Raw genomic sequence first — 17,759 nt, forward strand, 5'->3', positions numbered from 1 at the left:
GTTTTTCGAATAAAAAAACAAAATTTAAAAATTTAAAGAAGAGAAAAAACAATTTTCTTGTTGGTTTTTTGGGTTTTAAAACAATTAATTTCTTGTGTTTTGGGGTCAGCCCTAGCGCAGCCTTTATTTGAAAATTGTTTTCCGTGGTGAGAGCAGAAAGCGTTTTTTTTTTAAATAAAAGCAACATTTCACAATTTGGTAACAACAAATAACAATGCGATGGAATTATCTACCAACTTGGGTAAAAACAGATATTAAAAAAAAAAAGCAAGCATTTTATTTACAAGAATACCCGCAACGGTATTAAGTGTTAGTTTTTATTTAAAAAAATTTCAAGATTAAGTTTAAAAATCCAATCTATCACAAGAAAAAAGCATCTGGATAAGAAATAGACATTCACAAAAATCGAAAAAGGCAATAAATATATTTGAACAACTAAATTTGGAAATTTTTAATAGATCGGAAATCGGTTCGAAGTCGAACAAAATCATGAATCAATTGTCTATCAACATTTTCGAGCAACGAGGAGTGAGCTGTTTCATTAACTTGATCGGGAAGAACGGCGAGCAAATTGGTAAGAGCTTGAAGACTTTCCCATTGTGTCAGTGCATTTTGAACTCTCCATTTTGATACAAGAGTTCGAAGTTCTCCAACATCACAAAGAAGAAGTACAGCACCAGTAGAATTATATGTGAACTGTTGAATATGTGTAAGCATGAATTTGAATAGCCGAGTTGCAAGATCAGATTGAAGTGCTTCCAAATTTTCGCCATCACATCCCAACTCCATTGCAGCAACTTGGTTTGCAAGAAAACGAGATGCCAATTGACATTGTGGGGATACTCGAATATCAATTTGCTGAGAATCCGGACGGAAATCAGTTTTCTTTTGTTCGCTGAACAAGAATTTCACGTATCCTACGATTGAATTCAATTGCCGTTCCAATCCTAAACTCATTTTTGATTCCAAAGAACGCAGAGATTGTTGCCATTTCTTGGCAACAGATGGTTCGACAATTGTTTCTCTGAAATAAAATATATTTATTTGTTTTCTAATAAAAATTAAGCTCACTTGATAATAGGGAAAATGGGATCTTCAAATTGTTTAATCATAAGTAAAATGACACTGGTACATTTTGCAACAACCGAGAAAAAGTAGGCAGGTGGTTCAGTTTTTGATTCTGCAAGAGAAATTCCAGCCAAGCCTGTCTCCACAGCATAATCCAAATGTTCTCCGTAAAGATATTTTAATAGAACGTCTACGATATTTTCCACGTGTCTTGGCAGCTCTTCTTTGTCACATAACTGCAAAAAAGTTGAAATTTCGAATTTATTTTTGCAAAAATGCTAGGTTTTTTATACGTTAAAATTTTGAAAGAAGCTTGGAAAAAAATTCCGAATATTATTTCAAAACTCTCAATTTTTAGGAAATATACTCGGAAACTTGAATATTTTTTGAATATTCCTAAAGAAAAATTAAAACAAAATAATACAGTACCCCACCGTTTTATTGGTTTCTTTTGGAAAAAAAATGGGTTTCTTGGTTTTTTTCGAACCAATACAAATTTTATTGCAAAAATGTTGATTTTTAGTCGGAAAAAGGAAAAATTTTGAATTTTTTCGTTTTTTGGTCGAAAAATTTTTGCTGAAAGCCACAGGTGACACTGAAAATCTCGTAAAAAGCTCAAAACGTTTTTTTTTCTTGAAAACTACAGTAACCCAGCACTAATATTTGAAATTTGGAATTGTTGAAAACTACTTTGAAATATCGAAAAATTCGGCGAGGCGGGTTTCAGACTTGAATTTGTATCAGTTTTTCGTGTTTGACGATATTTTTAAACCTTTTGCAAAAGAATCAAGTACCAAGAATTTATGCAAAATGTTGCAAAAAATCTTGTTACTTCATTATTGCTTTAAAAATTTCCGTTCGACGGTCTCGTCACGTAGGAGAGTACGGTAGATTTAGGTTATAACAAGAGAGCGTTCAAACTTTTTAAAATTTTCTTTCATTTTTTGCAGTTTCAAAACATCAAAATTCGTACCTGATTTGCCCGCCCAAACGCATTTTTGGTTTCTTGAAGAATCGAAATGGCGACATCTTCAGCGACAAAAGTCTCTCCTCCATAAGTTTCCACATTCATTAATCTTGCAGCCACATCTCGTTTCAACTCGTGTAATCCACCTCCAATTTGTTTCTTTACGTGTTTTTTTGATTCATAGAATCTTTGAAGGAGATTCGAACATTGATCATTCAAATATTTCAACTCTTCCGAGCAGTACGTAGCTATGTATCTTTGGAAAATAGAGTCAGTGAGAGTTGATAAAAATGCACTGTCTGGGCTGATATGAAGTTTTTCCAATTCTTTACACATTTTCAAAGTGCTCGAATAGAGATATGCCAAATCACGGAGATAATGTTCTTGATCATCTGTATCTTTACATTCTCTAAGTCTTGCAGTTATTGTTTCTTTCATTCGTCCTGTGAAAATATTCAGAACCAATTTCTGCATAACAGTGTGTGGAGATGGAAATATTGCAGATATTCTTGGTTGTTGAGTTCGACATAATTGCAAGCAATCCGCTAGAATTTCTCCACCATCGCCACGTGGATGAATTGATTGACACAAGAAATCGACGTATCGATCGACGCAACCCGAATAACCTTTGAACTCGCTCAAAATCTTCGCAACTTCTGCCATTTTCTTCTCATCTCGTTGAGATCTGACGAATTCTTCGATTAGCAAGTCTTCGACAACTTTATATCTTTGTCCAATTCTAGCTTGAACATTTGCAAATTTGTCCTTATTGAGTTCCTGAGAAATTGAATAAAGCTTATGCACCAGATCGGCAGATTCGAGAAGCTTATCAGGATCAGTGAAAATCATGGAATTGAGAGGTTGATCTGAGAGGAATTCATCGAAATGTTGCATCAATTGATGAGCATCATGAGCTCGTGAACGTGGTTGATCGACGGATTCAAGTTGATCACCAAGATGAACAACTTTTGTAGAGACTGCTTGCATTGTATGATCTAATTGTTTCATTTTATCAATTGCTTCTCCATTTTTCTCGTGAAGACGGTGAAGTTTTTGTACATAATCCTTCTTTTCCTCGTTCATTTGCTTTTCAAGAGTATTGATTTTGTTCTAAAAATTTCCACTTTTTTTTAATGCGAACAGAAAATTGAAAAATAACCTGAAACTGATCACAAAGCATCTGTAAACTGCCAATTTCTTCCTCGAATCGCATTTTCAAAGAAACCGGATCGTTTATAGTCTGAGCACTTCCGGTCATTCTCCATGCCAGTTTTTCAACAAGATCAATTGCGTCGAACGGTTCCTGTTCTAGATCCTGTACATATGTCACATATTGTCCACCACTCATCTGTAATTATTTGTTCCTAAAGCATGAAAAACCACTTTTGAATATAAAATATACACGACGGCTATAAAGAACCAATTAAATAATCTATTCAAACCTTATCAGTTCTGATAGTTTTATACTAAAGAATAAAATAGAGTAAAGCACATTGAAGTTTGAGCAAATAACAGGGAATTTTTAAATGCAAATGGCATACAGGGAAATAGAAATGATTGACTAGTATTGGCAGAGGGACAAGATTATGCAATATACAGAAACATTTAGGTATTTTGAACAAAAGTTAAATATTTACAATGAGAAATTCTAATTCTATTCAAGCTTAGTTGCTTTCAATTCTTTTTTCTTCTTTTTTTCATCGTCTTCGTCGTCGCTGAAGAAAAGTAATGGAAACATTCCGAGTAAGCATCCGACTGTTAAACCAGCTGCTCTTGCAGCATTCGTTGTGAACCTGGCCTGAAATCATTTTTTTAAATTTAAAGAGTTAAAAATTCTAGAGTGTGAAAAAAGACGATTATTTTTCTCATTTTCGTTCAGTAGTTGAACATTTCTGGTAAAAAAACGTTCAAAAATTTATCGGCAATTTTCAACTTCATTATCAGATAAAACAAATATTTTTCTAAATTCTATCACTAAATTTTATTGAAAAAAATTGAGAAAACATGCCACATTGGCACAATTTGTACCCCTGCTGCATGCAGCAGCTGCAGACTGAATTTATTCGGGCAGAAGTTCAGTGTGAATAAAATTTTTAACACTTTTTATCATTTTTTGAAAAACAATCAATAGATCCTTTTTCACCTTTCCACTGTCCAATTGTTGAGATGTCAAAACAGGATGTTTAATTCCAACTCGTTGCACTGCAACCTCTACATAATGCGCGAGACCAACGCCAGCAATATCCGAGATAAGATTTCCGAGTGCAGCGGCTGCCATAGTTGATATAGCTAGAACGGCCCCGAGTTTTTGATCAATATACTCGCCAGCTAGGATCATAATCATGTTGTCAAGAACACCGAATCCAATAAAAGGAATAGAATTGACTAGAAATATTCCTTTTACTTGCTCTTGAGTAAGTTCTTCTACTTTCCCATCTTCTTTCTTTGTCAAACAATCGTCTAACGCCGATTTCAACATCTGTTGTTCAATGATAGTCAGACGACTTGCAATTTCCATAGCATCATTTGGAGTTTCAATTATCAGTTTATCAAGATGTTTGAAAGCTGCTGTAGTCGATAGACGGATACTTGTGACAGAATGGTTTGTTAGAAGCGTTCGAGAGCTCGCTCTGCCGATCATGGCAAAAGCCAGACGAGCTGGCGAGCTGATCATTTTTTTGCCTTTCGGCAAGCCGTGGTCTGTAATTTAACTTATGAGAAGACCAATAAATTTAACGAATAATACATAATTAATAACGAGTGAGAGGGATTTGACTGGAAAACAACCATTTTCAAAAAAAAGAAAAACATTCAATTTATAAACAGTTTTCATAAATTAAAACAAAAAGGAACTGTGAGCCCATTTTGAAAAAAACACCGAATGAATTGAAAAGAATAAGAAACGACAAAACATCAAATTTCAATGATATCCGCGTCCGCCTCCTCGTCCTCTGCCTCTTCCACGACCTCTTCCTCTCCAATTTTGTCCACTATTGTCTCGTGAAGTGTGTTGTTCGAGAACCTAGAAATGACAGTTGATAAGAGCAATGTTTTAATGACGCCACAATGGCTAGAAAAAGATTGAACACAACAAACCTGCTCCTCGTGAGTTTTTGGACGGTCGAAAGTACTTTTTTGTCGATTTTGGGAATGTTGCCTATCTGAAAATAGTTATTTCAAGAAATTTTCCGCAATTAACAATGAGTAAACTTACCAAAAGTATGTTGTTGTTGTCTGAAAGATTCTTGTTTCACTCCAACCATTTCTTCTGTGCGTCCTCCACGATCTTTTGGAGCATCCATAATTGAAAGTGGATGTTGTTTGCTTTTTGTTCGTTCTCTGAAAATACAATTTCATAGTTTTTACCATACATTTTTATAAAAATACCTTCTATCCATAGATGACGCTTTTTGAATATAGAGCAATGAAGAACTTGCAGAAAGAAGATGAGCTACGTCACTGTTCGCTTTAACTCGTCCAATTTCATCGACACGAGCAGAAAGAATTGATTGAATATTCTCTCTGTGCATCTTGAGGCGATCATTCCATAAAAATGATTCAACTGTGACCTTGAGTCGACTGTTCAGAAGTAGAAGTCGATTGTAAAAATCACGAGAAAACGATTCACACTGTTTTTCAATTTCAGGAAGTGTATTTTCATCAAGAGTCGCTTTGAAAAGTGGATGTCTTTGACTTTGGGAAACGCGTCCATCTGTCTGAAAATAGAATTTGAGAGGGTTTCTTCAATGAATTATTAATACCTTTTGTCTCAAAGTTTCCAAGAGTTTCCATTCATTAGAATTTCCTGCTTGTTTAGGGAAGTTGAGTGTTCGAAGGGCAGAATCAATAAGTGGAGTCAGTTCGAGATCACGTTTTTCGGAGACCTTAATGAATTATTTAGGTCGAAGTGGAGGGACTTGAGACTAAAAAGCAAGAAAAAACAAAGTTAAATAGAAAATATAAAGCAAAAATTTGAGAAAATGTGATTAATGATAAATCCGAGATATTTCCAGTTGTGTTTTGGCAACTTAAATGCAATATTTCAAAAGAAAACTTACAATTTCACCCGATTCAATTCTTTGTCTAGTAATGAGACGAGCAGTTTTGACTTCTGAATCAAGAAAACTTTCAAGAAGCTTCTTTGCTGATGAAGATTGGAAACGTGTTCTAATATCACCGCATGTCAGTTCTTCATGAGGACATTCTGAAAACGAAATAAATTAATTGTATTATCTTCATTCCTTACCTAATTCAAGCAAAAAAGTACTGAGATCATAAAGAAACTCTAGTAAATTATGGTCATTCGGCTGTCGGACGTATTCTTCAATTTCGTACAATTCTCGAATTTCTGCACAATATTGGATAATTTGATTGGCAAAATCGAGAGTTATTCCATCTGACATTCCTGAAAAATTGTCGGGATTTGGCTCAAGAGGGGTATTAGAGAAAATGTGTTCAATGGAGTAAACAACAAATAAGTTTACACTAAATAATCGAATGGAAGGCTGGCACCAGTCACTGAAAACTGACGAAGTGGTGACATCTTATGAAATATTTGACAGCGGATTTTGCTGATATTATTAAAAAAATGTTTAATTAAATGTTACGTTAAAATCATTAATATATGCAAAGAACAAATAAAAACAGGAGAGAAATTGCCGAAAGAACTCAACACTAGAGTTCTCCGAGTGGAGTACATAGGTCGTTCGATAGAGCGCACTTGCGGGAACAGTTTTTGTGTCATTTTTTTATTTCTTCTCATGGAATTCCGATCGGAAGGAATATATTTCCGAAGAATACATTATGATCATCTTTACTGGATTATTTATGTTAAAAAAACCAACTAAAAATCCGAGAATCATTTTATTTTAAGAAATAATTCATCAGAAAAAACGATGAATTAAAAATGGCAAGTGGAAATGTACCCTAGACGAAAAGTTATTGATCTTCACGGAAGTCAAAATAAACAATTTAAATACAGATATGAATATGAACAAGCATGTAGAAAAGTAAGATTATCTATTTACATTAATTTTGAATCGATTGTTAGTGTTTAATCATAAATTTCCATAAGTCGTCGGTATGATTTGCAAATCCAATTGAAAAGATGATTGCAGAAATTGCTGGGAGAACCATAGCCGGAGTTGTTTTTGATCTGTTAAAAGAGTATTTTGTAAGAAGTAGAATTTAAAACAGTTTTTACCTCCATATAGAAAAGAAAACTGAGAAAACCAGTGATGCAAAGACTGCGGCAAACGTGATTGCAAAAAGATTTGTATCATACATTGAGCTGTACTTGAGAACAACATTTAGAAATACTCCAGGAACCATTATATCAAGTGCAGCGAGACTTTGTTTATTTCCTTTTGTGTCTCGAGGTACAAGGATCATGAGAGGAGAACGATTTTCTTTGACTACTGTGCCTGAAAACATCTATATTAAAAAGTAAACAATGTAAAAAATCGCAAAATCGAAAATTTTATTTCAGTCAGTCTCGTAAAACAATTTAAAAAATGTTTAGTACAGTTTATGAACACTTCAATTTTATGTATCGTAACTTCGCGAAATTTTGTCATGTCCGTTTAAAGGCACATGATGTTTTCCGCGTGGGTCTCGTCACGATATCAGGTGCTAATTTTTCAAAGTTGCTAATTTTTATACAGAGACTGAAGTTTATAAAGGCAAACATTCCAGCGTTTTCGTGGACGCAAGACTACGATTCCAGTAACTTACTCAAAAGATCCACCACATAAAGGAAGAAAAGATCAAAAAGCGACATTCCAATGACAAATATAATTGCAGTTTGATAGCTCACAGCTTGAATTCTTGAACACACGACGTAAATCGATGCAAAAGCAAGAATGTCGTTAGAGATCCAATTACCAGAACATTCATGATAAAGTCCAAATGAGAGAGATACAAGAAGAGAAGCGTACATCATTGATTCTTCATGATAATAAAAGTAGAATGCTGTAAAATTATGAGATTAGAGTTTCAGCTTTAAAAATATTAACTTACACATATGCTGACTGAATGATTCCAAAAGAATTATATGAATACATGCAACGGATGCCCAGATAGGCACATGAACAGCAAACAATTCAGCAATTATGTCGAGCAAACTGAACGTTTTTATTTTGAAGTTTTGATAACAATAAAATAATTCAAATTTTTAGTTATTGATTGTATTTCATAAATATATATCCATGAAGCATCCTTTTTCAATTCTTTTTTTGCTCCAAAAGTGGGTATTCGCACAATTTTAAAATGAAATTTCCTGGTGTCTAGAGTTGGCAAAACATTTTGGATTTTTTTAGAATTTATTTTTTCTGCATAATAAAATTTTTGAGAAGTTGTCAGTGTCTGGAATAAAATGAACGTTTTCACATTATGAAATAAAAGTTTCGAAATTACAAGCTGCAAAAACCAATAATTAAGAAAAATGTCCCAATATATTCATCAAATCACGCTCCCAAGCCTGGTTAAGATGTTTTTTTTCAACACCAATTTATAAATATCTTCATTTGCACTTTTTGTTATTAGTTCAATTTTCACTATTTGTTTTGCTCCTTATCAAATAAAAACTCACTCAAGTTGAATGTAAACTCTGGGTCCATCATCACTCCTCGGAAGTAGGCTCAACGCACTTAGTGAATAGGAAAATAGGTCAATCTGAAATAATATGATTTAAATTAAAATTTGATTTAAAAAAACAGAAAACTTACATCTCCGAGTTTTTTATAAATGTCACATTTCTCGGCCGTCGTACCTTCTTCTCCGGTAGTCCATACAATTTGACTTTTATCTGGTGATCCACCCATTGAAGATTTTCTGCTTGATCGTTGACTTGCAGATATCCAATTGCTTGAAGATCCTCTGTGTGTTGTCATAAGATCATGAGTACTTTTTGAGTTAGTACGACTACGAACTTCTGGTGTAACAGATGACGATTCTGAAAAAGTGATATGATTAAAATAATTATAATTAAAAAAAAACAAATTTCCATAAAAATTTAATTTATTGAAGATTTAGTTGCGGTAGTTTTTTTTAAATTACAGAGTTGATTGTCAATTCCACTTTTCGAGATAAAATATTTTTTCAAAAATATATATTTCGGATGTCAATATTATTTCCCTTTTTTAAAATTCTGAAGAGTTTTGAAAGCACTTGTATTGGTGGAATAATACCTGGTGGAATAATAATTTTACTGCCATCTTCTGCACTTTCTACTACAAATCTCGATTTTGTTAACTTTCTTGGAGGAGGTGTATCTTGTCCACTTTCATTATCATCCACATATTTCGGTGCAATATCTTCTTCCTCCATTCGTTGACGATGGCTTCGAACTGTATTTTCGATGTCTGCTTCTTCAATATCTGATAGCAATCCTAGAAAAATAACAATTATATATATATACGAATCAAATTTATAAGTAGGTCATTAAAGGAAATTTCGAGCTCACTTGAAATTACTATCTACTAGATTTCTCTCACTGTAGAATGAACTTTTCTGAACACAAATGTGTATAATTTCGAAATAAATGAGAGAAATTTGATATGATAGGACGATAAATTTATCAGTTTCCTTCAATTTTGATAATCTTACTTCGAATTCTTTGCTGTTGCTCTGCCTGTTCATCTCCTAATGAAACGGAAGCACGCCTGCTGATCTCACGGGAAACCTTTCGAGAGTTGAATGAAGAGGATGTCTGAAACAATTTTCTGTTAAAGAAGAAACAAACAATCACATCATGAAATGAATCGATTAATCAATCAAATCAAGGGGAATTACGCTGAACTGGTTGATTTTGATTACCAGACCGAGTTTAATTGACAAGAATGACAGTCTCAAGAAGTTTTCGAAAGATATTTTCAACAATTGAAAGGGAATTAGAGCGAAAAATTAACTATTTTACATAAAACTAGTGATTGTATTTTTTAAATTTTGAATTAAATCAGCATTTTCCTAGTAGAATCACCTTGAGTTCTTTTTCAGCTTCTCTAGCAATTTCTCTGTCTCGTTCGATATTGGCGCTTCTTTTAGTTCCCAAATATACAAAATACAAGACTATAGAGAAAACGAATGGGAGAATCATTGCAGGAACCTGATCCATGAATATTACAGTTGTTGAATCGAGCTGCAATTTTTTAAAATTAATTTAAAGAAATATATTTTATTAAAAACTAACCTCGAAAAAGTAAATTGTAGATGCCCTTCGACAGGAGTGATAAAGTACAATCCATGAAAGAATTAAAATGCTCGCCGATGCGGCAATCTTTGCCACGTCGTCTCGCATTTTTGGTGGCGAATCCTGAGCTTTTTTTGAATCAGTACACATACTTTTTCTTTCTGGGAATAGCACGTGCTAACTGTGAGACGATACGAAAACAAAAATGGCAAGAGACGAAGAGAAATCAAGTAGAACCGTACTATATAAAGACCTGTTTATCCTTTGCCATACGAAACAAAAAAGAAACGTGCGTTGCTGCCGGTGGGACGACACATAAAGAGAAATAAAGAATGTGTGGGAAAATCAATCTTCTACTGCTGGCCGGTGACCAACATTTTTAAAGAGCACCACAAACACGTGCTGCTCTCTAGTTCTCCAAGCAGTTGTTTACACATTCGAAAACGCTCTCACAGAGCAAAAAGTCGCACAAAATAAGGTCTCCCTGGATTTCCCCGTTCACAAATTACCGAAATATTACTTTTATTTTCCGACAACAGTTTATAAAATGGATGAAAGTTCACGATTTTAGGTTACAAAAAGAGGAACAAAATAAAAAAAGACAGAACAGTGAAAGGTAATAATGGTAAAATTCGGTTAAACAACAAAGAAATTAAATTTAGTGAAAACTTTTTTAAATCATTGATTCGAGATTCTTCGGAGGAATTAGGGTTGCAAATTGATGTTGTGGAGAAGATACTGTATGGTCTTGGATCTTCCACAATTTAGTGCGGAGAAGCAGAACGGCTGCGAGAACGGCTTCGAGAGCGGGAGCGACTCTTCGAGTGAGAACGATCACGTTCTTGAGGAGATCGAGATCTGAAATTTCTCATTTAAATTTAAATAACTATATCCAAAACTCTTACCTTGAACGAGTACGTTCTCTTTCGCGACTGCGTTCACGACTGCGATCTCTGCTTCGGTCACGACTGCGATCACGGCTTCTGTCGCGGCTGCGATCACGTCCACGATCACGAGAGCGTGAACGGGAACGTCCACGGTCTCCTCGGTATGGCGATCTGAAATAAACAATGTTAAAACATTCCGAATATTGCATATTTGTCGAATACATCTTTCCTGCAGATGGCAGCATAAAGAAAGGTAGATGTAACTTTCTTACTGAATGGGAAGATTCAGCCGACGAAGGCATGATGAGACGATTTTGTCAGAAGCTCGATTCAGGAACTACTGCGGAGAATTAACTGATGAAAAGAGTCAAAAACAATTCTGGTGCGATGATTTTGGGAGAAGTAAAGGGCGCGTAGCGATGTGGAAGAGAAGAATGTGTCGTGAAGACAGAAGACGGAGAGGAGTGGAAGATAGTGATGTTTGGGATGGCAGATGGGGACGCGGACGAGCGGAGTCCGCTAAAATTAAAAATTTGGTCCACGGTTTTACCGAATAAAATTTTTAATACAGCTCTCTTTTCCTTTAACTATCAAATTATTTTCAACTAACCTGTCTCTTCCGCCACCACCTCGGCCGCCGAAACCTCCACCACGACCGCCACCGCCACGTCTTTGTCCAGTTGAAAGTTCAACACGAGCACGGACACCACAGATTCTTCTATAATTTTGAAGCATTAAACGAATATCCAAAGCAAACAACTTACGATCCGTCAAGAGCGCGGACAGCATCTTCAGCGTCACGAACGTCGTCGTATTCCACGAACGCAAATCCAGGAGGGCGACGAGCTACCCAAACCTTACGGATCCTTCCAAATCGATCAAAAATCTCTTCGAGCTGAAAAATGTATATTTACATAATTACTGTTAATGGCTCAAGATTGAACTCACTTCTTGTGATGTTGCATCACTCGGCAGACCGCCGACGTACACCTTGGCGTCCATACTGAAAAATCAAATTAATTTATGAAGTTGCAAAAGAACGAAGTTTGAATATTCAAAAAATAATTATTGAGAAACAAAAATAAGTGTGAAACGGAGATAGCTCGAGAGCAACGCGCGCGAAATGATTTCAATAAACGCGACGCAGCTGCTCGCGATGCGTGTAGTACGGTAACACTTGTTTCAGCTGTGCAGATTTCCTAATGTCGGGGTGAGATAACGGCGCGAATTCGAACGAAAATTTCAGTTGCAATTAATCTTTTTGATAAATGCATTTTATAAATAAGCCGAATTTGTTGCACTGTATAACGGATACATGTATTAATACAGAAATTGTGCAATAAAAAGTAAACTCGAATGCATCACATTTACACTTAATTTTTTAAAGCATGCCTTGTTGCATGTTTCCACTAAAATATGTTTTATAAAAAAACCGAAATGATAACTATCTTCTGAAAATATACATACAAATGTGAAAGTAGAATTGTGCTGAATTTATTTCTAAGTAGAAATAGCAAAACCAGTCAAAGTTTCAATTGATTTTTATATATCAATTGCAAATTTATGAACCAGATTATCAAATTAAAATTATTTGCTCAAACACAAAAAACATAGACAAGCCATTAAACCAGCTAAGCAACACATTTCGCCTCCTCCTCCCCCGTGCTCCCGTTCACGATGATGATGATGGTGATGGCAGTCGTCAACTCTGAAAGAAATAAGTCAATATTATTAATTTTTCGCGAAATATCGAATAGAACTCACATGACAGTTTGAGGCTGTTGATAATATACTGCATATGCTGGTTGAACGCCTTGTCCGATGGGAACACCGGGTTGTACTGTGTAGACACCTTGTGGAGGTTGTGGATATGCGTTATAAGCCTTGAATCATTTTCGGTTTAGTTTTTTTCAAAGATCGAACTCACTTGATTGTAAGGTGGCGGTGGTGGTGGTGCGCCGCTCATTGTCAAATACTGAAAATATAGTGATAAGAGAATGACGATTCAAAGACGACGAGTTTATAAAATACTCCTTTTCCTTATTTGCCTTTCGCTGATTCATCTAGAAGTGAAGTGACGAAACTTAGTTATCATTTTAATCGGGTTGAATATAAAGTAAAAGACCAGTCACACCTTTTTATTGCATTTGACATGAAAATAATGATAAATTATAATTGTTATAAGTTAAATCATGCTCTACACATTTAGAAAATCCGGTTTAGAATCGGTTCGCAGAAAATTATATTTTTTGTACGTAGATTCAGATTGAAGTTGGCGATATAAAGCAACTGCCAGTACAATGATAAGAATGACAAAAAATGAGAAGAAATTTGATATTTGTTGGGTAGATTGCGCAACTTCAAGTTGTTCTAGTAGGTTGAATTTGAGATCCTTTGAGTGATAAAGCATTGCTCCTAGAGCCCATTGCATTTCTTCACCGGCTATTTTCAGAACACTCTGAAAATATTTATCTTGAATGTAAGATGTGTCTTTAAAAATTCATACCTGAAACAAATGCTTGGTTTTATCCACATTAAAACCGTCATGAAGTACACTGGTCACCCAAGCAGCTTTGAAACAGTTTGTTCCAAGTCGTTCAATGTCAGCGTTGGGAAATTCATTTCTTTTGAATCCATCTTGAATATCATTCCAATCTTTTTGGCAGTATTTTCGAACTTCGTCCGTAAATTTTTGATAATGATATTCGCCACCAGATCCGAAATTGCTTGTCGTATACCAGTATTCTGAGAAGCCATACAATTGAACAGTTGATAGGTTAACTGATGGAGCAATCACGTTACGTAGGAAACATGTTGGGTTTGGACAAGAAGGTTGAGCTTTATCACCGATTAAAGATGATACTTGTGCAAGACAAACGTCCCATTCTCCGGTACCCTGTAAATTTGAATAAATTTGAAAAAATAGTAGTTTCTAAACTTACATTAACTGTGAACTCTCCAATTAACCTGTTAAGACCTCTGGGAGAGCACGAATCATTTGAATTTCCAGATTTAACAAGCGAATTTTCATACTTTTTCAGGCCTTCATTTGCTCCATAACCAAGGAATGTGGTAGAATAAATCTTATACTTGTAGTCCTCATTGGTTTCAATCGATCCTAAATTGATCTCATACACATTTCCGCCGTTGTACGATTCCTTTTCATTTGCAATTTCAAATGCTATTTGAACGCTTGCACCGCCCATATCAATCATTCCAACTTTTGAATCATTCTCTTTATCAAATCTGCCTGAAACACAAAAATATATAAATAATGTTTTAAAATTTCGAAAATATGTTTTATTCTTAAAATTTCAATCAGGAAAAAAAAACTAAATTATTATATTTCAATTATCATTTTTTTCAGTATTAAAGTGTTTTTTATAACTTGCTTTATAAATTTCAAGGAACGCTCATTTATTCGAAACGGTCTCGCCGCGCGCACTTCTTTTGAAATAAATATCTACAGTAACCTTGGAGTGTTTGCGAATTTGGGAACTTAGGTTCTTGGTGTTTTATGGGGAATCCTGATTCTTTTCACTGCATTCAGAATTTGAGATTTAATAAACTTCAGTTCCTACATCAAATGAACAAATTTGTGAAATATTGGACTATAGCTTATAGTAGCAAGCAAAATCGCTTTCGAGTGCCGCACAACCCTAATATGAGGCGCAAGACTATAATAGAATAAATTGAAAATGGAAACATACCAAGAATATAATTGACTGCAATCCAACTATATATACCTTCCCAAGCACCATCAATAATCCGTATATTTGAGTCACTAACTCTTAAAGCAGTGACACTTTTCAAGCCATTTTGCAAATTTTTGATAATCGCATCTTTTTGTCTGAAAAATTGAAACATTTTCAATTCTATCTGGGAAAAAAATGCATACGCTTCTGGAAGGAGTCTCATTCCAGCGGTTGCAAAAATCAAAAGATCTGTTTCACCAAGTTGCTCATATGGAATATGCTCCTCAGCGAATCGAAGTAATGGAGTCAAGTATTCTGAAAATATACACTTTAGGATTAATAAAAACAAATTTTAATTTGAAACTTACCTACAACCTGTTCAGGTTTATCACCGAAACTGCTCAATCCAGGAGTAACTTTCTTAACAACAGGCTCGGATTCATGTATCAATGTGTCAATATTAGTTAGTCCTCCACTCAATGGTTTTAAAGTGTACACAAATAAACGTGTGCCACTTGACCCAGCATCACATATCACACCATACTTAATATCTAAAAAAAAAGTTATATTCTGGAATTACCGTTTTCAGCTTACTATTCTTCGTCTCCACGACACTTCTCACCGATCTCTGAACTCTTTCAGAACTTCCTCCAGACATCGGAATAATTGTAAGTATTAAAAGAAGGCATGTACATGTGAGCAGGAAGCCGTACACATTGTAAGTGCGCATCGGCCACCTGAAAGTATTAGCTGTTTCTGAAGAAGTCAATCGATGGCAGTTGCTGCTTTCTTCAAACGGCGACTGGTCCCTTATCGTGTACCGCCATCTCATGCCGCTTCTTTCGTCGGAATGGGAAAAACGTCAGAAATAGGGATTTTTGATGGAATGTTTCCTACTATTGAATAAAAAATTTCAAAATAAGAACAAAGCGTGAGGAAAAACATAATTCTATTGACAAGTTTACTTAATTTTCAGACAATGCAAGCAAAACAATAATGTGTGATTAAAATGATATTTCAGAAAATAAATATATAATGGCGGTGACTTAGATCTTCAATGAAATTGGTCAGAAAAATGTATTGATGTATGGCATTGGTTCATCATGCTTTCCAGGTCGACGGAGTTTGTCTTTTCCACTTGGTTCTTTCAATGATTTGATATTCATTTTCGCAGATCGTTGACGACGAACCTGAATCTTTGAGAAAATTGTTTTCATAATTGATTTCTATTAGTTTTTATGTGTCATTTACACCAGAAAAATAAACAATCTTGAAGTGCTCACCGTTGATGATAGTTCGGTGTCATCTGATTGTGGTGCAAGGGCGGGAGTTGATGGCTTTTTGAATCTTGGTGTTGGAGGTTTCCTAGCCGTTGGCTTAGAAGGGCCTGCAGGAGTTGATGATGGAGCAATGAGCATAGGTGCACGCCGATTTGTTGGAATTGTAGATGCTTCTTCGACAATAGATGAATCAGCTGAAAATTCATGAATAGTAATATTATATTAAAACTTTAAGTAATGAAAATTACCGTTAAAACTTTGGAACAGCTCACTTCTTCGACCCTTTCCGACGCTTTGTTTTTTTCGAGGAGTTCCATTTACAGCGTTTTGAATTGAAGACGTACTTTGAGATGAATTATTATCAAATCGAATTTCATTTTCATCAATTTCTCCTTGCATAGAAGACTGACAAAATGGTATTTCGTCAACTGAAACATTACTCAAAAATGAAAATATATTCAAAATCATTTCATTCCTACCTCTTTCCAAATTTAACTCTAATTTTGGTGGCCGTCGCGTATTTAAGCCACTCGGTTCAGGTTCCAAATCTTTGAAAAGTCCATCTAATTCCAATCCTGTCTGTTGAATATTCTGTACTAATTTTTTATGTAAAACTGCAGCATGTGCCAGGCGAAATTTCAACCTTTGCTCGACAATTAGCTCAATTCGCTGCTCAAGAGTTCCATCGATGAGCTCTTGATTTCTGAAATATTTGAATAAAATATATAGTTTCCACATTAAAACAAGATTTACTTACTTTTGTCGTAAGGCGACATTTTCATTTCGTAGTTTTTCAATAGTCTTTGTGCATTGTACAACTTGTTGCTGAAAAATTATATACGTATTTCTGAGCAGCAGGAAATTGAGAAAAAAAACTCACTTTTAGCAGAAGATTCTTCTTAACAAGAGAATCGTTGGCGCTCTTGAAATTTATTGTTGGTTCAGGGACTGAAACATTTGTATTTTACACATAAACTTTGTAAATATAATAATACCTTCTTTAGATGGTCGTTTTTTTGCTGCTACAATTCCTCCAAAAATAGATTGTGCAGTTTTTGCATCCATTTATAATAAATCTTCACCAATCGATACAGTTTTGCCACAGGGTGATGAACAATTCAAACGTTCGCCGCTTTCACAATGACCACGGACCACACACCGAGACTGACGACAAGCTAAAAATTAAATGAATAATTTATTTAGGAAGTATTTGTTGAATAATACGTTTTGATAGAAGATAGAATGTAAGTTATGAGAGTACAAATGAATTGAAGGCGAGCGGATGAGAATATATTATTTTTGCAAAAAACTCCACCATGGTGACACCGGTGTTTGCGGTCATTTTCGGCGCGAACCAAATTGTTTCAAATTTTATGCATTTTTTCTTCAACATGATTTTGAAGTATCTTCCTATCCACGAGACTAAAATTTGGAAAATTTTTCACTATTGGACGAGAATTCCTATTAGTGAAGTTTACAACGTAATTAGGAATATTTAAAAGCAAATTTCTTGCATTTACCTTACCGAAAGTGTTGCAAGTTATAATCTAGTGTACAAAAGAGTATTGAAGCTTTTGAAAATGTAGAAAACATGAATTTTTGCGCAAAAAAACATTAAAAAGAAAGCAACATCTGAAAACATTTTTATACCGTAACATTTAAAGGCACATAACT

At 34.8% G+C, this 17,759-nt stretch overlaps 8 protein-coding genes and 1 non-coding gene across 18 annotated transcripts; all 9 read right to left on the bottom strand.

Moving 5' to 3' along the window:
- Positions 1–264: 264 nt before the first annotated feature.
- sec-10 (Exocyst complex component 5) lies at positions 265–3,383 on the bottom strand (the record flags this gene model as incomplete). Its single annotated transcript, NM_068882.8, has 4 exons — positions 265–1,024; positions 1,072–1,304; positions 2,042–3,145; positions 3,195–3,383. The coding sequence occupies 4 exons, from the start codon at positions 3,381–3,383 to the stop codon at positions 436–438; spliced, it is 2,115 nt and encodes a 704-aa protein (NP_501283.2). The 3' UTR covers positions 265–435.
- A 99-nt stretch (positions 3,384–3,482) lies between these two features.
- tag-321 (Transmembrane protein 65) lies at positions 3,483–4,735 on the bottom strand. The gene is made up of 2 exons (NM_068883.5): positions 4,179–4,735; positions 3,483–3,833 (listed from the first exon to the last, which is right to left on the bottom strand). The coding sequence occupies exons 1-2, from the start codon at positions 4,707–4,709 to the stop codon at positions 3,690–3,692; spliced, it is 675 nt and encodes a 224-aa protein (NP_501284.1). The 5' UTR covers positions 4,710–4,735; the 3' UTR covers positions 3,483–3,689.
- Positions 4,147–4,167, bottom strand: 21ur-14978. The gene has a single exon (NR_056240.1).
- A 104-nt stretch (positions 4,736–4,839) lies between the features above and the next one.
- tag-322 (uncharacterized protein) lies at positions 4,840–6,440 on the bottom strand. Its single transcript, NM_068884.9, has 7 exons — positions 6,282–6,440; positions 6,094–6,239; positions 5,797–5,919; positions 5,423–5,751; positions 5,250–5,374; positions 5,132–5,196; positions 4,840–5,057 (listed from the first exon to the last, which is right to left on the bottom strand). Exons 1-7 carry the CDS (start codon positions 6,436–6,438, stop codon positions 4,956–4,958), a joined length of 1,047 nt encoding a protein of 348 aa, NP_501285.1. The 5' UTR covers positions 6,439–6,440; the 3' UTR covers positions 4,840–4,955.
- A 442-nt stretch (positions 6,441–6,882) lies between these two features.
- Positions 6,883–10,497, bottom strand: imp-3 (IntraMembrane Protease (IMPAS) family; the record flags this gene model as incomplete). 4 transcript variants are annotated; one of them, NM_068885.8, is made up of 10 exons in its annotated part: positions 6,883–7,190; positions 7,239–7,458; positions 7,769–8,005; positions 8,054–8,157; positions 8,625–8,707; positions 8,761–8,987; positions 9,223–9,423; positions 9,641–9,743; positions 10,014–10,172; positions 10,224–10,346. In NM_068885.8, 10 exons carry the CDS (start codon positions 10,329–10,331, stop codon positions 7,082–7,084), a joined length of 1,551 nt encoding a protein of 516 aa, NP_501286.2. The 4 variants fall into 4 exon arrangements, with proteins under 4 accessions (NP_501286.2, NP_001360383.1, NP_001294163.1 ...); NM_001372874.1 differs by having other exon boundaries at positions 6,884–7,190; positions 10,224–10,497; NM_001307234.3 differs by lacking the exons at positions 9,641–9,743; positions 10,014–10,172; positions 10,224–10,346 and having other exon boundaries at positions 7,082–7,190; positions 9,223–9,361.
- A 233-nt stretch (positions 10,498–10,730) lies between these two features.
- Positions 10,731–12,113, bottom strand: rsp-6 (putative splicing factor, arginine/serine-rich 6). Of its 3 annotated transcripts, NR_131573.1 has the most exons (6): positions 12,059–12,112; positions 11,875–12,005; positions 11,721–11,828; positions 11,383–11,629; positions 11,129–11,281; positions 10,988–11,081 (listed from the first exon to the last, which is right to left on the bottom strand). NR_131573.1 is itself a non-coding variant. In NM_171383.6 (5 exons), exons 1-5 carry the CDS (start codon positions 12,110–12,112, stop codon positions 10,988–10,990), a joined length of 540 nt encoding a protein of 179 aa, NP_741446.1. In that variant the 5' UTR covers position 12,113; the 3' UTR covers positions 10,731–10,987. The 3 variants fall into 3 exon arrangements, 1 of the variants encoding a protein (NP_741446.1); NM_171383.6 differs by lacking the exon at positions 11,383–11,629 and having other exon boundaries at positions 10,731–11,081; positions 12,059–12,113; NR_131574.1 differs by having other exon boundaries at positions 11,129–11,828.
- Positions 12,114–12,587: 474 nt separating this feature from the next.
- C33H5.13 (CYSTM domain-containing protein) lies at positions 12,588–13,147 on the bottom strand (the record flags this gene model as incomplete). 3 transcript variants are annotated; one of them, NM_068887.6, is made up of 3 exons in its annotated part: positions 12,588–12,818; positions 12,875–12,993; positions 13,038–13,147. In NM_068887.6, 3 exons carry the CDS (start codon positions 13,074–13,076, stop codon positions 12,698–12,700), a joined length of 279 nt encoding a protein of 92 aa, NP_501288.1. The 3 variants fall into 3 exon arrangements, 2 of the variants coding, with proteins under 2 accessions (NP_501288.1, NP_001368445.1); NR_131575.1 differs by having other exon boundaries at positions 12,698–12,818; positions 12,875–13,076; NM_001380342.1 differs by lacking the exons at positions 12,875–12,993; positions 13,038–13,147 and having other exon boundaries at positions 12,698–12,754.
- Positions 13,148–13,232: 85 nt separating this feature from the next.
- Positions 13,233–15,693, bottom strand: ntp-1 (Nucleoside-triphosphatase ntp-1). Of its 2 annotated transcripts, none has more exons than NM_001307238.2 (7): positions 15,400–15,693; positions 15,174–15,356; positions 15,009–15,120; positions 14,821–14,960; positions 14,053–14,360; positions 13,617–14,006; positions 13,233–13,568 (listed from the first exon to the last, which is right to left on the bottom strand). In NM_001307238.2, the coding sequence occupies exons 1-7, from the start codon at positions 15,635–15,637 to the stop codon at positions 13,308–13,310; spliced, it is 1,632 nt and encodes a 543-aa protein (NP_001294167.1). In that variant the 5' UTR covers positions 15,638–15,693; the 3' UTR covers positions 13,233–13,307. The 2 variants fall into 2 exon arrangements, with proteins under 2 accessions (NP_001294167.1, NP_001294166.1); NM_001307237.2 differs by having other exon boundaries at positions 15,400–15,542.
- Positions 15,694–15,740: 47 nt separating this feature from the next.
- Positions 15,741–17,366, bottom strand: sgo-1 (Shugoshin). 2 transcript variants are annotated; one of them, NM_001307239.2, is made up of 8 exons: positions 17,310–17,366; positions 17,081–17,260; positions 16,966–17,033; positions 16,843–16,910; positions 16,565–16,788; positions 16,334–16,513; positions 16,089–16,279; positions 15,741–16,001 (listed from the first exon to the last, which is right to left on the bottom strand). In NM_001307239.2, exons 2-8 carry the CDS (start codon positions 17,148–17,150, stop codon positions 15,873–15,875), a joined length of 930 nt encoding a protein of 309 aa, NP_001294168.1. In that variant the 5' UTR covers positions 17,151–17,260; positions 17,310–17,366; the 3' UTR covers positions 15,741–15,872. The 2 variants fall into 2 exon arrangements, with proteins under 2 accessions (NP_001294168.1, NP_501290.2); NM_068889.5 differs by lacking the exon at positions 17,310–17,366 and having other exon boundaries at positions 15,755–15,995.
- Between the last annotated feature and the right edge of the window lie 393 nt (positions 17,367–17,759).

Source organism: Caenorhabditis elegans, chromosome IV (assembly GCF_000002985.6).
Source record: "Caenorhabditis elegans chromosome IV".
Lineage (NCBI taxonomy): Eukaryota > Metazoa > Nematoda > Chromadorea > Rhabditida > Rhabditidae > Caenorhabditis > Caenorhabditis elegans.